Source organism: Ailuropoda melanoleuca, chromosome 13 (genome assembly GCF_002007445.2).
Source record: "Ailuropoda melanoleuca isolate Jingjing chromosome 13, ASM200744v2, whole genome shotgun sequence".
Lineage (NCBI taxonomy): Eukaryota > Metazoa > Chordata > Mammalia > Carnivora > Ursidae > Ailuropoda > Ailuropoda melanoleuca.
The window spans coordinates 88,374,861-88,394,152 of NC_048230.1; the positions used below are offsets into that span (position 1 = coordinate 88,374,861).

The 19,292-nt window shown below is 45.6% G+C and overlaps 1 protein-coding gene across 4 annotated transcripts in view; it reads left to right on the forward strand.

The window, feature by feature from the left end:
• SLC24A3 (solute carrier family 24 member 3) overlaps positions 1-19,292 on the forward strand; it is a 488,971-nt gene that overhangs the window by 56,834 nt on the left and 412,845 nt on the right. For all 4 annotated transcript variants that reach the window (XM_034641621.1, XM_011225465.2, XM_034641622.1 and 1 more), the window contains exon 2: positions 3,328-3,456. In XM_034641621.1, coding sequence (XP_034497512.1) covers positions 3,328-3,456 — 129 coding nt within the window. The remainder of the gene's footprint in view (positions 1-3,327; positions 3,457-19,292) is intronic.

Consider the following 19,292-nt stretch of genomic DNA (forward strand, 5'->3'; position numbering starts at 1 on the left):
CATGTTCCTGTTCCCCTACAGGTGCTTCCTGGGATCACCCCTACCCCCTATAGGAAACACCCGTGTTCAAATCCTCATTTCCGGGGCTGCTGTGGAAACCCAGCCTGAGACAAGCAGGTTGTCTTTCTCCACACTTGCAGATCGTTTGTGGCATTACGGTGCTATATTCACATTTTAGGGCTGCTTGTTGGATTTTCAGGCCACTGACCTTATTGTTTCTTCAGGAGTTTTTGAAATTTTTTTCTCTGCTTGTCACCATTCTTAATCTTAAGAATTAACTGTTGAGGTTAACCAGACGACACACATGCCTTGCTTTCACCTTGAATCATCTCTGGTACTGTTCTCTTAGTTATGACTAAACTGATGTATGTGCCCACCATGTAGGCTTCTGCATTTCAGACTCTAAACTGATTGTTTATTTTAGTTAGGCTCCACATTCTGCATTTTTTTGTGAATATGCCTTAAATAGCTCTTCTGGCTAATGTGTGTAAGTTGTAATGAGGAGACTTGATGATTTTATATCTGAGAGCAAATTCCGTTTGACTGAGGAGGACCTCAGTGCGTGAGCTGCTGCTGTGCATGTGTTCTGTGGCTCACGTGAGTTGCCTGCAAGCATTGTGATTTCCAGAAACTTCCACAAGTCTTACTTTGTCCATCCCCAAAGTGGGAATAGTTAGTTCTTTTTTTGTTTTTAATTTTTTATTATGTTATGTTAGTCACCATACAGTACATGCTTAGTTTTTGATGTAGTGTTCCATGATTCATTGTTTGGCATATAACAGCCAGTAATCAAATCGAAAAATAGGCAGAAGATATGAACAGACACTTTTCCAAAGAAGGCATACAAATGGCTAACAGACACGTGAAAAAATGTTCAAAATCATTAGCCATCAGGGAAATTCAAATCAAAACCACATTGAGATACCACCTTACACCAGTTAGAATGACAAAAATTGACAAGGCAAGAAACTACAAATGTTGGAGAGGATGTGGAGAAAGGGGAACCCTCTTACAGTGTTGGTGGGAATGCAAGTTGGTACAGCCACTTTGGAAAACAGTGTGGAGGTCCCACAAAAAGTTAAAAATAGAGCTATGCTATGACCTAGCAATTGCACTACTGGGTATTTACCCCAAAGATACAGACATAGTGAAGAGAAGGGCCATATGCACCCCAATGTTCATAGCAGCATTGTCCACAATAGCTAAATCGTGGAAGGACCCGAGATGCCCTTCAACAGATGACTGGATTAAGAAGATGTGGTCCATATATACAATGGAATATTACTCAGCCATCAGAAAGAACGATTACTCAACATTTGCAACAACATGGACGGGACTGGAGGAGATTATGCTAAGTGAAATAAGTCAAGCAGAGAAAGACAATTTTCATATGGTTTCACTCATTTATGGAACATAAGAAATAGCAGGGAGATCAGTAGGAGAAGAAAGGGAAGAATGAAGGGGGGGGTAAACAGAAGGGGGAATGAACCACGAGAGACTATGGACTCTGGGAAACAAACTGAGGGCTTCAGAGAGGAGGGGGGTGGGAATAGTTATTTCAAGACATACTTACTGAGCACCTCCTCTGAGTCAGGAGTGATTTGGTGTTAGAGAGACAACAGTGGACAGAGTGGACAACATCCCTGCTCCCTCTTTCTTTCCCAAGCAGTGTTGTGAGGTTCAAATTCAACAATGAAGGTGAAACCATTTGGGAAACTAAAATCACCATGGAAATAGAGGAATGGGTATGATGACCTTCAGCTCTTCATTGCTCATTTCAGAACACCACCCTGATGTGACTGGATGGGATGCACCCCCCAGCCTTTCATGAAGTCCACCCGGCATGAATTAGGCCCTTATCTTGTACTTAGATCCGTTTTCTGCCCATTTTCTGCCCACAGCAAGTCTGGACATTCAAGGGGTGTCCCTTGCCTCATGGCACATCTTTCTTTAGTGCTGTGCTGCCAGGAAGACCATCTTTCCTCGCTTTTTCCACATCCCAGTAGCCCTCTGATGTCCAGCTCTGTTGGTTCTTGCACTTTGTCTTACTTGATTTGTCCATAGTGGTCAAGGCCATTGGCCACTCTTGCAATTCCCTTTCCGTTGACCTTGCCTTATGCCATTTCCCATTCTCTTCCCCTTCTTTTCATGATCCACTTCTGAATTCTTTTAGTCTACTTGCTCTCTGAAGTAATGTTGATTTCCCCACGACCTCTTCTCTTCTCTTTAGTTCCCTCCCCTCTTCCAGAAGACCCCATACATCATGTCTCATACTCTTCCCTGTTTGCTTATGACCCTCCTGATGCTGTCTGTAGCTTAGTTTACTCCCCTGAGGTGTCTCCACCCACACATACACTGGCAGCTTACCTCCCTTTCCGTGCTCTGCAGACACTTCAAGCTCAACAGGTCCTTAAAGGAACGTGGTCCGTTCTCCCCTCTGATGTGCCCTTCATCTTTGTTCTTTCTCCTGGCTTGTGGGTCCCTACAGTTGTCTCAGCTGGAGACCTCAGCACTGTTAATGATCATCCCATAATGCATTTAGTGGTTCAGTGTTTCCACATTTGTGCTTTCATCTCTTGTGTATGGAAGTCTTGTTATGTGGCGTTCACTGGCCCAGACTCTAAGGATGTTCACATGGTTCCCTAGCTAGGGCAAGCCTCCAGAAGCAGCTCCTGAGAAAGTGTTCAGCTGTGGGAGCTTTATTTGGGAGAAGTAAATGTTGGTGGGCTCGAGACAGTCATGCTGACTTCATGGACCTAGTTGTGCTCATCTCTTCCCAAATCCGTGTTTAGTGTGAGCACGTGGGCCATGTTGAAATTGGCCATGATGAGAATATTTACACTCTGGAAATTGGCCAGGGGCTCCAAACCAGGACTTTTCCCCCCAGAGTTGGTAGTTAAACATTTTTCAGCATGTTATTGGGAGTGAGGAATTAAGGCAGGGAAGGACAGCAGTTAAAATATTGTGTTTTATCAGGAGAGTTCTACTGTAGACAACTGGAGCATAATCCCAGTGGAGAAAAATCTGTAATCCGTTTAGAATACACACTTCACAGTCATCCCACTGGAGCAGGTGAGGTAGTAACACCAGTCCCTACCAGTCAGTGGCTGAGGGCAGCCTCTGTTGGGCCCAGCAGGATCCAGCAGCCAGAGGAAGCCCTCAGGCAGTCAGGAGCTGCTTGGACGGATATAGTGATAAGGCCCAAGAGGGGAGGGATAGGCTCATCATTGAGCGGGTGGTGGCTGATGAAGGCACTGGACATTGAGCATTGGGAAAGGCCAAAACCCAGCTGTTAGTGATGTGTGGTTATGCTCTTCTTCTCCCTAGACCTCGACTTCATGGACCTCCTAGGGGAAGACCGACAATGGACGGTGGGGAGGAAGTTAATGCAGGTGAACGACACTCTGACTTCAGAAGACGCAGGACTCCGAAGCAGCAAGAACTGCACTGAACCAGGTAACAGTCACAGCTGCTGCTGTGGGCAGTGGCTGCCGTTTTCTCTAGTTATGGCTAAGCAAGAGCTGGACGCCATGCTTTCCCTTTGAGTTCTAACCCAGAGAGATCATAGGGACATTTAGGGCAGGTGTCTAAGAAACTGAAAGGTGACATTCCCGGGGACCATTCAGGTGTGATTCTACTGTATTTTTTTCGAGGGTATGGGTGAAAAGGTAAGTCAAAGTCAGTGATTCTCCTAATTCTGTGCTATCAAATGTGGAGGCTGGTGCTCTCAAGTGGGAAACTGAGTCGGGAGCAGGATGGGTGAGGATGTTCTCTGGCCATCTTTGCTTTGATCCCTGGAATCCTCTCTGGCTGGTTTGTAAGCAGGAGCCTTGTTTCTGTCACAGTAAAGACACAGGGGTTGAACCATATCCTCAACTGTGTTGGTTGGTCTTCTTGGAAGAAGTGAATATTCGTTTATCAGATGTCATGTTTGATATCTGTTGTGTCTTTCCTCAGAGAGATATGGAACATTTTATCTCCAATGTATTGAACTTGAAAGGAAAGCAAACACAAAGGGAATGAAGGGGACTTGGAATTGTCAGAACTCTGCTCACCAAATCTCAGGAAAGGCGAGCGTCTTCTGGATGGATGAGGGCCTTGTTGGTTTAGACCAGGGGTCAGCGAACTTGACTCACAAATGGCCAGACAGGAAGTATTTTAGCTTTTGCAGGCTATATGCCATGTCTATAGTTTTTGTTTTTTAAAACACCCTTTTATAACCCTTTACACATTTAAAAACCATTCTTCACTCACAGATGGTACAGAACAGGCACTGGGTGGTATTAGGCATGTGGCTGTACTTTGCCAACCCCGACTTGGGCTCTTTGGCTCTCTGGACCTCCTGTCCGTGTGTGGTGGGAACTTGGGCCCCATGCGTGCCCCCTCTGAGGGGTCAGGAGCTCAACCATGTGTTGATACCACATCCAAAGGCCAGTCTCATTTTTAGTGTCACGCTGGAAAGATATAGTCTTCATTGCAGCTGAATGAACCTTAGACCTTTGAGAACAGAAGGTGCTCTGTGAAGTTGTACGTCTACCTTTCTCTGGGCGGAAGGTGGGTAGAGGTGTCCTTCACCACCATGCTAGAATTTTTATAGTGCATTCCCAAGCAGAGGTGGAAAGAATTAAAAATAGATTACCAGTGCCCACCCCCACCCCAAACCCACAACAACCCACAATGCTACATAGTCTATATTCCTCAAGCTGGAGAATTCAGGGATTACTGTGGCTGTTATTAAATGCTCTGAAGGAACGCCCTTGAAGGTTAGTAAGCACATGGCTGCTCTGTGAAGTAGAAGCAAATATGGGTGTGACGGGTCTGAGTGCCACCCTGAGCCAACAGAGCCCTTTGTAGAGAGACGCACCAAGAACCCTGGTTGCTGATCTGGTCATGTAGCCAAATATTTTTCTGTATCTTCCTATAACTAAGAGGCAGGTGGTCAGCGAGATGTCAGAAGACAGGAAATACAGCATTAGGGAGGCCAGTTGGCACCTTTGGTATACCTTTGGTATGGGGAAGAAGGGAGTCGCATGCAGTACAGTGACTGGCTCCAGGTTGCGGTCGGCCACCACGCTCAGAGCCGGTGGGGATGGAAGGGGCTTCTGTTCCTGTTGAGGAATGTGTGTTGGAAAGATGGTGCTGTCTCTGTGAGTGGCGTTATTCATTGTATCGAGAAGTGTCTTTCTCAGAGTGACAGGTGTAGAAGAATAAAGCACATTAAAAGCCATTGCAAGAGAAGAAATGACTCAGCTCCCAGGTAGAAAAGAAGATGTCCAGGTTTTTTAAAAAGAGCACCAGGCTAGCCCCTGCGGTGTTGGCAGGGAGGGCACAGGGGGAGAGAAGAGGAAGGGTTTCTAGAGGGCAGTGGGAGGAGTGAACAAGAGCTCATAATGCTGCTTAGAGCTAGTCCAGAAAGAATAAAGACCCAGAAGGAACATTCTTGAGGTGCTTGTTTGGGGGCTATGGGAACTGGGTTTGATATCTCGGGTCCTTGACTCTGAACCAAAGGCTACATACAAAGAAGGTGATCATGCCTGAAACAGGAGGGGTCTTTTTTAAGTCCTGACACAGCAGGGGCCTGCCTGGAGTCTCTCTTCTTCACCAATCCTGCTTTGACCACCCCAAGCTGCTGTGACCATTGTTTGCTGAATGTTTTTGGTACAAATGTCTCTAACTGTGCTGTCCAATATGGACACTCTGTGGTGACTTAAATTCAAATTAATTCAAATTAAATAGTTAAAAAATTAAGATTCTCAGCTGTGCTGGCTACATGTCAAATACCTAATAGCTGTGTGTGGCTCGTGGCTACCATATTGGAGTGCACAAATAATAGACCATATCCATCATCACAGAAAGTTCTTTTGGACGGGCAGGTCTAGAACTTCCAATTGTCTTTGGACGTATCTCCTGCCTTCCCAGCTTAATTACAAGCACCTCGAGGCTGTAAAGTGGACATGTAGATTTGAGAGCCCCATCTCTTCCTGGGTTTTTGGAGTCACCCTCACCTGGATTTGAATCCCAGCTTAGAAGCTGTGGGCTTTGGGCAAAATAGGCTTTCTGAGCCTCTGTCTGCTTCTATGAGAAATTGAGGTAATCACTCTGACCTTTCATGACTATTGTGAGGATTGGTAACAAAGTCATAAGGTATGACCAGCTTAGTGCCCTGTGTGTGATAGTTCTATAGTAGGAGCTCACTCATGGATTTCTCACTGTCTGCTGGGGGCAGCCATCCCTCCATTACTGGTGGGTCATGGAACTACCTTCTCCAGCCCTTCCTCACAGGAATGGGTACATTCGGCCCATCTGGTTCTGTCAATAGACCACGTCCTCAGGTGGCCTGGGGTCTGCGCAGTTAGGAAACTGGGCTGAGAGGTTCAAGCACTATTTCCTAATACAGACAAGCTTGAAAGATCCTGCCACCATAATGAGCATAGCACCTCTGATGAACATTCTCTTTCTACGAGAACATGGTCGAAACATGACCACAGACACATGTGACCCCCAGTAGCCTTGGTGCTCTTTCCAGAATGCTGTTGGAAGTCTGCTTCTCAATCTGCATGGAACAGATATTTTATGCAAAAATGTCGAGAACAATAGCACTCGTAAGGTCCGGATTTGGAAGTAATATTCATCTTTCCTATCTCTTAACTTACTGTGGGACAGCAGGACTGAGCTGGGCTGAGCCAAGGCCCAGTTGCCCAGGTTTCTGTAAGAGGTCAGAGCAACCCTGTAAGCAGTGAATATTGTTTATACAGGTTGAATGCAGTAGCGTCCGCTCTCAAAAGTCTTCAATGTTGGGGCTAGGAAGAGAGCCATGTGGTTTCCGGACCAGCCTCCCTTCCGCTTTGTGGTGATGTCAGTAGAACAAGAGTGTACTTCCAAAGATGATGGATCAGGCTTCCCTCTGTGCTCAGAGGGGTGATTATTTACTCTGGGACCTGAGCACTTGGGGTGCCAGCGGGTGCCGTGGCCATGTGAATAATGGTGCCAAGGTCGTAGGCAGGAGTTAATTTGGCTCTTGTCATAAGGTACACCTAGTGCTACTAGTCATGTCACTGAGCTTCTCAGACTGTGTTCTTGGAACCCCTGGCTTTAGGTGCCATTAGAGTAAGTAGATTCTGAGCTTGGAGATGGAATGACGTCCATCCTGGTCGTATTCTCTGTTCAGGATGCGGGGAATGGTTTGCTCCTCAGACGTCAATTTCCTCATCTGTGAAATAGAACTGCAACTAGTTTATCCTTTCTACTCCTTCCACTGTACAAATCCAGTAGTTCCACAACATTTCAAGAAGAGAGATTCATGAAAACCCATGATGCCCTGCTCCACTTCCCTGAATAACTTCTTTGCATTTGCAAAATTCCATGTCATACCTCACCCCTTCCTTGGACCCTCTTTCCCCTTTCCTCTTCTGCTCTACCCCTTCCCTGCCCCATCCCCCATCTCCCTCTTTGCCTTCCTCTTAAAAACAGGTGCCCAGAGCACCCACCCAGGGGACAGTCAGGTTGTAGGGTGCCCAGTATAGTGTCAGTGCAGTCTTTGGTTGGTGTGGGAACATGAAGATGACACATTCTTCATATTACAGCTGCCACTATAAAGACATGTTGTTTTGCAGTATTTTGGATTTTTTTTTTAAATGGCATTCTTCCCTTGCCCCTTCAAGACATAGTTTTGGTGGAAATTGGTAATTTTTTGTGCCTCCAGAACTGCGTGAAAAAGACTAAGCTCTGGGCTCCAGTTTTTCTGCAATTGTTCCAGTCCTCTGTGAATTTTTAAGGTTGTTTTCTTAGCCTGACACTGCCGATTTCATCTAGAGCCTGGAAACATATTGTTTTTTGGCAAATAACACTTGAAACTGTTTACTCAGATGACCTATTAAGTGAAATTTAACTTTGAATAAATTTTATCCATGGAAAATTAAGTTAGCTAAATGTAATATTGAGAGTGGTGGACAACTGTAGCAGGAATGAACTCTTTGTAGTATTTATTTGTACACTTTGCAGAATTTTATTTATATACTTTGTAGTCTGTCTCCAGAAAAATCTATCATCTTTTGGTTTTTAGTTCTTTGATGTTTTAAGGAAATGAGCTTTTCCTCAGAGTGCCTCCTTCAAATAAACTTTGGAAGAAAGAGCTATTTAAAATGATAGCCTTTGGCATGGGCTTCACTCTGAGATCACTGGATGTACTTTTGAAAAAGGGCTCATCTCTCTCTCTGCCTCACCTTACTTGGGTCTAAGATCCTTGGGCCTGTGCTGTAGGCACCTATGGGGCACACTGGTAGTGTTTACTGGATCAGGTATCTATTGGAATATCCAGAAAGCACATGATCTGAGAGTCAAATATGAGTTGTCATAGAGGAGGGAAGCCAGAGGTCCATGTAAGAGAAACAATATGGGTAAGGTCAAGGGGTGAGTATGGCCACAGACTGGCAAACAGCATAGACTGATTCATGGTGTAGGTCATGAAAAAGTTAAGTGTTGAGGTCCTACTTTTTTTTTTTTTGACTTTAAACCATAACATCAAGGCCAGTTGGTCTAGGGAGGTGGGTGGGAGGACGGGTGAAATAGGCGATGGGGATTAAGGAGTGCACTTGTTGAGATGAGCACTGGGTGGTGTATGGAAGTATTGAATCAGTATAGGTACACTTGAAACTAATATTAGCATGGCGTGTTCACTAACTGGAATTTAAATAAAAACTTAAAAAAAAAAAGGCCAGTTGGTCTATAATCACAGGGCTGGGCATGACTGATCTACGAAGCATGAGAAGTCCAAATCTCTCATCTTTCATGTGAAGAAAAAAAAAAAGATCCGGAGGATATGAATGACTTGCCTAAAGTCACAGCACTTGTCAGAAGTAGAGTAGAGTGCCCCCTCAAACTGCTGTACATACTCAATATATATTGATAATTAGATTGAAAGCCTGACATTTGCATGACTTAGGGAAGGACTGTCCTGTAGAATTAGAATACAGGCTACAGATATAGTTTTAAATTTTCTAATAGCTATGTTAATAAGGTAAAAGGAAGCAGGTGAAATTAACTTTAATCATACATTTTAGGGGCGCCTGAGTGGCTCATTTGGTTAAGTGTTGGATTCTTGATCTCAGCTCAGGTCTTGAGCTCAGGGTTGTGAGTTCAAACTCAGTGTTGGGCTTCATGCTGGGTGTGGACCCTACATAAGAAAAAAATACAATATATAATAAAATATAATATAATAAAATATTATATATTTTTTACTTAACGAAATACATACAAAATGTTAAGAATTCAATATGAATGAAATAGATACAAAATAATATAGTATGTAATAAAATATTACGTATATATTTTTTATTTAAGGAAATATATACAAAATATTAAGAATGACAAATCTCAAATTGCCTCAGTGTTTTATCCCTGGGTTTGAACCCAGTAAAGAACTAAGGTTTTTTTAAGAAAGTCTTAAAGTCTTTTCTTTATTGTACTAGCTTACATAACTTTCACCAACTTCTCTCTGGAGATATGATTTTCATAATGATTCACATAATAGCTGTTGACACTCTTAAGTGCATCAAGTTAGGAACTTATTTAATTTGTAGCAAACTCATTACTGAATTGGTTAGATAGGGTAAGAATAGCTGCTGTAACAAAGAAGTCCTGCAGATTTGGGAATTTAACACGGAAGTTGTTCATTTCTTTCTTGTGGAAGGTTCTGGCCTATGGGGGGCCCTATTGCAAGAGGTGGTCCATGGACTCTGAAGCCTTCCATTTTGAGACTTTCCCATCCTTACACTTGGTTCCCAAGGGTGTTGTGCTTCTCTGCTTTCAGAGGCAAAGGCATGGAGGATTGTGCCTAGCTGAGTTTGAGGGACTAGATCCTCACTCCTGCTCACATGCCACAGGCTAGGGCTCAGTCACATGACAACTCCTCACTTCCAAGGAGGCTGGGATTTGTATGTATTAGCAGAGTGCCCTCAAGGAAGAGAGAGCAGATCTGGTGAACAGCTAGCTAGTCTCTGCTACCGTATTTCCCCCCAAACTTGTTTTTTTTTTTAAAAACAAACTTCTCAGTTTTCCTTTATGCTTATCTTATTATAAAAGCCAAATTCTAAAAAAATTCTTGGTTTGACCTTCATGTTTCTCACTTGGTCAAGGTGACACAATTCGACTCTCTTATCACCTCGGGAGGGTCACAAGTGAGGTAGGAACTGTCCCAGTCGTGCCTTTTTGAGCATTGCATCTCTTCTTTGTAAATATGAGAACCCTAGGAAAAGTAATGAATGTTTGATGCATGAAGTCATGGGCAATAACGTTAAGAGCTTAGCTTCCAGAGGAAATCCTAAATCTCAATTCCATCACTTTAAAGACCTATGTGATGCGAGGTGAGTGTCTTGTATTCTTCAGACCTCATTTCCACCATCTGTAAAATGCAGATTGAGATGCCCACTTCACAGAATTGTGGTAATCATGAAGCCAGTTATGCTTCATAAACAGCTGGAGCCTCGCTCATGGTATGTGGTTATTAAATTGTAGCTACATTATCTTTGTTACCAAAAATATAATGGAAGGCAGGCCCACAGAGGTCATTTATAGAGACTTTGCCACTCTGAGGCACATTAGAACATGGTGGGATTATGAAGATTGTTTTAAAGATGGATATCTTTTGAGTGCAGTTCGGCCCCAACACAGTATTCTTATAGCTGTGTGAATGAGGCATGTCAAGAAATTAACCAGGAGGCTTCTTACTAATGCTGTTTCCTGGCCTCAGAGGCCACCATATAGACACATAGGATGAAGTAAGGAGTACAGGACTTTCTATTGCACACTAATGAAGGGTTTACAAGTTTCCAGTTCTGGGAGGGAAGGCCAGATGCTATTCATTTCTTCTAGCTTCAGCATCCCTTTAGGGCTTGTTTCTTGAGACATTCTTAAAAGCCCCATTCTTTAAAAGTAGCCCGGGCAGACCAATCCAGTGGATGATGCATAGAATCTTCCCGAAACACAGGTGAAGGATGATGAGCTCTGCTCTTAGATCCTTTTGTGGGCCCGCCTATTTGCGCAGGACTTTAGACTTTTAAAGCATTTTTACATTCACTAGCTCATCGGGACATGTTTGGCTCCTGGAACAAAAATACCTGAAGGCCAGGAATGACTATATTGTTGATAGATTAATTAGACCTAGACCAAGGCCAGTTAGGTTAAAGAATTGAGCATTCATACTCATAAATGTGGAAAGAAACTTAGGGATTCTTGATTCCAAACCCTTTTCCTCAAGCCAGGGCCCAGCTAACTATGGCCCTTGACCAGATCTGGCCTGGTGACTGTTTTTGTAAATAAAGGTTTATTGGAACACAGCTATACATGCCCATCTGTGTCTGTGGCTGCCTTTGCTGTAGGGAGGCGGAGCTGAGTAGTCGCAACACAGACTTCAGGTCCTGCAAAGCCTTAAGTATTTACTCAGCGGCCCTGTACAGGAATGTTTGTAGCTACCTCCTGCTCTAGGCCTTGGGACTGGTACCTCAGGTGGCCTGGAGGAGAGGTTAAGGCAAGAATGATATCCCCACCTCTCTCTCTGCTCTTCCTGACCCTTCTCCCAGATGGTGCCTGTGCCATGTTAAAACAAGTGTCCTATTAAATATTTTTAACATCACTCCTGGCCTGGGGGCCTGTGACTCAGGGACTTCCCCCTTTTGGTTTTCTCTCTCATGCATAGACACACAATCAAAACCCTTCAGCATTGTCTGTCCATGTGTTAGGGATCTATGTAAAGTGGAAGAGGTAATGTTCACTCCCACAGAGATGCTTGAAACCATTGGTCTGGACTAACTCCTTGTTCCAGAGCATCCGGGCAGCTGGACCACGGGCCTAGGCTTTCTTACACCTGGAATTGCTTCCCTTTGGGTTCAGAGGGTGAAGCATCCATGAGGGGCTGGCCGCTGAAGAGCACAGTCAGCCCCCACCACATGCAGACAGTTTGCCCAGGTACCCCCAGAGCAGTGAGCTCCCTTGTGTGTGGAGGCCATGGGCATTGGATGGGGTGGCCTGCCGTTGGGGTCAGCTCAAGGGTCGGTCACCTCCTGGCCGTGGTGCACCCCTTGGCTGTACCTGCATGGCTTTTTGATAGTGGCAGCAAGAGCCACTGCTTCCTTGTGGCCCCGGCTCCATCTCCAGCCCTGTGGGAGTTTATTCTTGCCTGCCTCGGATTCCTCAGTGATGCCACAGCACACCTGAGGTGACTGGGGGATGTTTTTCTTGATTTACACCTTCCAAAATGATCTTGTGCCACAGATAAACCCATTTCTGGTGAAGCCAGGACTGAGGTCGAGGGGCATGAAGGGGCATCTCCGGGTCCACCTCTGGTTGGACCTGCTCTTGCACTTCCCAACCTTTCCTGCCTCTGGCCACGGGACTGGGCTGTGTCCCCTCACCCTGTGTCTGTGTAGAGTCGGCCTGAAATCACATCTGCAAATTGGGGTCACCAGGAGGACACCACTCTGCTCTCATACAGGTGCTCTCAGGTAACTAAGGGTGGCCCTTCTCAAGGTGAGGCAGCCCAGCAGCTGCAGCCGCAGCAGCCCTGGGAGCTTATCAGAAATGCACATTCCCGGGCTCCACCTGAGACTTCCTGGGCCAGAGCCGCTGGGAAGTGGGCCCACCAGAGGGTTTTCACAAGCTCTCCGGGGGCTTGTTAGGTGCACGTGAGTGTGAGGAGCCCTGGCTTTGCTCCCTGGAGTCCCCTGCGGAGATTTCAATCCAGGCCCCATGCCGGACCAACTCAAGTCTCTGGGACTGGTAACCAGGCTTCAGGGGTTTGCAAGCTCCCGGGTGATGCCAGGGTGCAGTCAGGGCTGAGACCATGGCCTGTGGCCACCCACCTCTAGGCACTGGCTGGCTCTGGAAAGCAGGCCCTGGGAATCTGGCCAAGAGGAAGAGAACTGGGCTGGTGAGCCCAACCAACAACCGACCAACCAACCAGAGGGAGGGTTTCAGCCAAATGCAAGACACCAGACCTGTCTTGCTGTAGGTTCTGCATTCCTTCTGCATTCCTTCTGCATTCATTCATTCATTCATTCATTCATTCTTTGTGAGCCACACAATCATTCATTTTCAGACTCCATCTTGGGGGTCCCTGGGTGTTGTTTCTCAGTTTCCTTCCTCCAAGAAACACCAGGATGGAGTTTCACCTAGCTGTATTTTAAAATGCCCATCTGAGGGGGGCACCTGGGTGGCTTAGTCATTGAGCGTCTGCCTTTGGCTCGGGAAGTGATCTCGGAGCCCTGGGATCGAGCCCCACATCGGGCTCCCTGCTCTGCTGGGAAGCCTGCTTCTTCCTCTCCCACTCCCCCTGCTTGTGTTCCCTCTCTCGCTGGCTGTCTCTCTCTCTGTCAAATGAATAAATAAAATCTTAAAAAAAATGTTTAAAAAAAATGTCCATCTGAGGATGCCTGGGTGACTCAGTTGGCTAAGCGTCTGACTCCTGATTTCAGCTCACNCCCCTGCTTGTGTTCCCTCTCTTGCTGGCTGTCTCTCTCTCTGTCAAATGAATAAATAAAATCTTAAAAAAATGTTTAAAAAAAAATGTCCATCTGAGGATGCCTGGGTGACTCAGTTGGCTAAGCGTCTGACTCCTGATTTCAGCTCACGTCATGATCTCAGAGACGTGAGATCAAGCCGTGCATCCGGCTCTGTGCTGGGCGTGGAGCCTGCATAAGATTCTCTCTCACCCTCTCTCTCTGCCTCTCCCCACCCTCTATCCTCTTCTCTAAAAAATAAATAAATAAAATAAAAGGTATGTCTGTGAGAGTCGGGTGGGAAGGGAACATAACTGCCTCCCTCGCCTTTCAGGAGATCTGATCTTGTGTTCTCTCCATCTTGGTTGCTGAGTGCTCACCTCTCCCACTCCCTGTCTCCCTCTTTCTCAGAACACTGGGCTGTCTGGGACCCCTGGGCCAACCCAGGACTGACTGTGGGCCTGAGGCCAGGGCCTTGGGGTGCTGACTTCCTCTCCCTGGGCACTCTGATCCTGACTGGGACACACTCAGGCCTGGGGTAGACTCTGGGAGCTTCAGGGTAGGGTGAGACCCAGGCAGGGCCTCTCTCCCCAGAGGCTCATGGCAGCTCCTCTGGGCCTCAGACTTCTTAAAACAGGCTCTGTGGAGTAATCAGGGCAGAGTGGCTGAGGGCTGTGGGGAGGGCATGTCTGAGTTAGTGCCCTGAGTGTGCCTTCCACAGACTGCACATTTGGTCATCAGGCACCCAGCCTATTGCTTTCTCCTGCCTGGGGGCTCCCCATGGCCTGTGGGCCGATGGCCACCCCTCCAGTCTGCATTCACTGGGATAGGCCCCATCTATGCCCATGACAAGGTTCACATTCCACCTTGGAGAGTAAGGTTAAATAAGTACATGTCTGGGTTTTTATATTGGTACTTCTGAGGTTCCTGATATAGTTTAAACCATTAGTTTGGCTGAAATTTCTATAAAATTCCTGAATTAAAGATTAGCAGCCTTTTTTAGAAGCGGACTCTGAATGAAATAGATGTGAGCCTGGCCCAGTGGCTTGTCCATCCCTGCTGAAGCCTTTGTGCGCAGAGCCCAGCCTGGCTTCCCAGCCCTGAGCCTGCATGGAACCTCAGGGCTCACCCAGTGTCCATACCATTGGGATCAGGGGCACTGAGCTGAGAAAGGGAAGAGAGCAGGATGCAGAGGACTGGGGCAGGCCACTTTAGAAAGAACATAGGACTGGGGTCTGAGGAGTCAGGCTGGACTCAGTTAAGCTTCCATCACCTCAGTCACTAAAAAGTGCCTGGAGTTCCCACCGTGCCTCGGAGTCATTGAGAGAATCAGGAGATAAGGGGTACCCATGGTTTATAATTAAGAAGTACTTCTGGGTGGAGGGTGGAGGTGGGAATGCAGACCAGGGTTCCACAGACCTGGAAAAGAGTCCCGGTTTGATGCCCATGAGCTATGGGACCCTGGACCAGTCATGGAACCTCTCAAAGCCTTGGTTTCCTCCCCTGTGAAGTGGGAAAATTCAAAAATTCAAACAGCAAGGGTTGCTGTGAAGAGTCCATGGAATACAGTATGTAGAGTGACATACAGCAGATGCTCAACCCGTGAATGGGTGCCCATATTTTGAGCACCCACTATGTGCTCAGGGGTTTCGCTCCAGCCTCAATTAGTGATGCATAGGAGGAGATTGTGGTTATTATTCACACATCGATTAGGGCGTGGAGATTTCTACTGCAGGAGCAGAGTGAATGAATCTGACACGTACTACTATCATCCAGGCGTACCTCATTTTATTGCGCTTTGTTTTATTTACTTCGCAGATAACTGCTTTTTTTTTTTTTTTTTACAAATTGAAAGTTTGCGGTGATGCTCGGGGGATGAGCAAGTCTGTCGGCACCGTTTTCCCAGTGGCATTTACTCGCTTTGTGTCTGTCACGTTTTGGTAATTCTCACAATATTTCAAACTTTTTAGTTATTGTATTTGTTACGGTGGTCAGTGATTACAACTCGCCGAAAGCTCAGATGATGTTTAGCCTTTTTAAGCAATAAAGTATTTTTTAATTAAGTTATGCACATTTTTTGACATAATACTATTGCACATTTAATAGACTACGGTAGAGTATAAACATAAGTTTTATATGCACTGGGAAACCAAAACCATTCATGTGATTCACTTTACTGAGACATTTGCTTTATTGCCGTGGTCTGGAATTGAACCCGCAATATCTCTGAGGTATGCCCGTAATACCTAGGTAGAAAGTAAAAATATTCTTAATTGTCAAATTCTCTGTGCTGGCCCATGAACAGCCTGTTAACATCAGTCTTAGCCTCCCAGTGGGTCTTTTTCAGGGAATGGGAATGCCACTTAGCTGCATTCATGTTGGTCTGTCCTGGGGAAATCCATAGGAAAATCACCGGTAATGGGTAGACTGAGATGCGAGGTTGGCTGTACAGAATGGACATCAGCGGATGAAGGAAGAGAGAGTGAAGGACAGTGAGAAGGTGGGAAAGAAGCTGGACTTGTTCTGTGCTCAGTTCTGTCTGCCTTTCACCATGAGTGTCTGCCCTTTGGACATAACTTTAAGTCAAATCATGTGAAAAGAGGTAAACCATGTTCCTTGGGGAATAATCCTTCCATATTCCAGAAACAGAGTTCCCCCACTGCCTGCGCCATTTTAACCACAAGTACGAGGCCAATTTATTAAATTAAATTCTAATTTAATACTGAATTTAAAGGAAGGAAAATCGTAACACTGCTGTACCCAACCCTCTAATCAGGTGTTTTTATCCATCGACCCTAGTTTCATGCAGAATATTGTCCCTGTTGCAGAAATCATTGTGTGTTTGTGGCTCACAAAAAGATGTTTCCTTTAATGGGGCCCAGCACAAAATACTTTGGTGCTTGGTGGTTCCCAGGGGTGCACAGTCTCTCAGTAGTAGCCATTATGAATCTAGAATGATTGTCTTTTCAATGCCACAATTTCATGTGCTGTTTCTTTACAAATTTGCATCCTCTCTCTCCCCATCCAGGCTCAAGAACCTTACCTTCAGGTACTTCTTTTTCACTCCAACATTTTATTATAAAAATTTGCAAACATACAGAAAAATGGAAGGGATCACCCCACAGACTCAGCACCTAGGTTCTGTAATTAACGTTTTACTCTGATGGTTTTCTCACACGTTTACTCATCTAGCCAACCCTAATATCTGTCCATCAATCTGTCCTATTTCATTTGAGCGGATTTCAAAGTAATTTGCGGGAATAAATACGCTCCCTTTCACCCAAGTTTAGCATGCATATCATTAACTAGAGTGTACTATTCATTTACCCTTCTTTTTGGGTAACATTTATACACAGTGAAGTGCACAAATCTTAAGTGTACCATCAGTGAGTTCCAACATGTGCATTCAGCAGTGCTCCCCACCTCTGTCAGGATCTAGGACATACATCATCTCAGGAGGCTCCTTCATGCCCCTTCCCAGGAAACCCCCAGCCCACCCTTCACATAAACACTCTTCTGATTTCTCCCACCATAGATTACCTTATGCTTGTTCTAGAAATTTATATACAAGAATCATGAAATATATACTTTTTGATATAAGGCTTGTTAGCATACTGTTTTTGAGATTCATCCATGTTTTTGTGTATAGATACATACTTTACATGCACACACGCACGTGTCAATAAACATCTATGTATGTGGATTACATTTACACGTATGACAAACTTCCCACGTAAATGTTAATGTTAGGTATATTTCTGTCTAGGAAATGCTTTGTAGATTTTGGTTACTTCTCTTAGAAACTTATTTTAGATCAACTTCCAAAGAGACCTTTATGATGTCTAGAAAATTATTAAGAGCTCTGGTTGACGAGGGGCTAGATACAGATGAAAGCAAGTCATCCCTAATCCCACCCTCTCACTTCCCTCCAGAGCAGAACCGTGGACTGGACCCCGAAGCCTTCTGGTTGTAGGAAGGGAAGGGGGAGGGGGTGGGAGGGGCAATCTCCCTTGTCCTTAAGGCCTCTGGATGCAGCCCTGCACATTCAGTTACTTGGTTACAAAAAGAAGTGGGAGAAGCAGAACTGTGAAGGTGGAGAAAACAGTCTGGTTCATTGAGTAAACAGCCATGTGCATTTTGCGTGGAAGCTGGTTCCAGGAGGCCTGTGTGGCATTCCTTCCTGCTGGAGCTGGGCATGCTTCTCATCACAAACAACATCAGAGAAAGATATTCTCTCTCCAGGCACCTCCTTGGGTGCTAGATGTCTAGTCAGGGAATAGGAGCAGTACTGCGTTCAAGTGGGAACTGTGTGTATGTGTTAGTGTCTTTGGAAAGGGTAAGATCCTCATTTTCCCAAACAAGTTCTGTCCCAGCAGAACCCTTTGTTGGCACAAGTCTTCATTTGTTTGTGTTCTTTGTCTGCTTGTCTGCAGTTCCTGACACACAAGTTGATTTGGAGTAGGTAATTGAGAGGCACAAGCCACTGGTACAATGAGGAACACCCTTGGTGATCATTAATTTCATGCTGTAGCCATCAACTCCCTTGACTCAGTTTTGGTTCACTTTGAAGCAGATGCCGAGACAAGGGTTTAGGAACATGTAGTTTATCTGGGAGGTGATCCCAGAAAACACCAGGAGGGAGTAAGGGAAGTGAGCCAAGGGAGGGAGGACAAGGTAGCCAATGTCTGAATGTCAGTTATTTACCACTGGGGACAACAGGGTATAGAAGACGCCTGTGAGATCTCGCACCCAGGGGTAAGGGAGCAGGGTTATGTATACACCAGCTCCCATATACCCAGCCTGCCTGTCATCCAGGCAGAGCAGCATCCATGACCAGGGACTGGCCCCAGGTGAAGGAGTGTAAGTGCTGGCAGCTGGAAGTTGGGGCACTGTGCACCCAGGTGCTCAGAAGAGGGAAGGGGAGTGAGGCACCAGCTGTGATTGCTAAATGCTGACTTCCTTCTTTCCAACTAAGCAGTTTCGTGTTATAAAGCAGGTTGGAAAGCTCATCCTAAACCAGGAAGAGCTTGTAACGGCACTCTGCACTTCCTCTGTGTGTGCACGGGTTTGTCTCGCAGGCACTCAGATTCACCCCGCTAGTTTTCACTGTGTCATAATGTGTGTTTGTACAAGTGCTGACTGCTCGCCAAGCCCTGGTGTCACAGGCATCAGGCTCAGGCTGGATGAACCAAGGAACCTTTCAGGTGGGGGTCCACGAGCAGAGGGCTTTCATGAAGACCAGGAAACATGCCTTCCTTCCTTATTCGTCTTTGAACGCCTCCATGCACGTGTTAGACTTCCGGGGACCCTGGGGAAGCTCAGGACATGTCAAAATCGAAAAAAGAGGAACCCACCAAGAAAATCCTGCCTAAGCTCCTTCTGTAAGCAAACAGAGCCTCTGCTCACCAGGCAGATCTTTTTATTTTACAATCAATTAAAGCAAAAGAGTTACTTCTAAAAGTGTTGCTAGGGCCTGGGGCCTGGAACTTAGTAAATCCAGGGAGAAGACACCGTTTAAACCCTGAATAGAAATTGGGAAATGTGGTATCACCACCAGCGTGTGGCCCATACTCTAGTCTCTAGCATGGGTGTTATTTTAGGGGAATGCACTGGCTTTTCTGGCTTCAAAGTTAAAAGAAAATGGATCCATATCCACAGGTAATCATTTAATCCCTCAGTGGGCTCTCTCGTATCAAATGAAGTCCATATTTCACACCAAATCTTCTTTCAAGATGACTCAGTTTGTTTACAGTAGAGAGCCCTGTAGCCCTGGTCTTTAGGGTCTATATGCTTTCATATTTC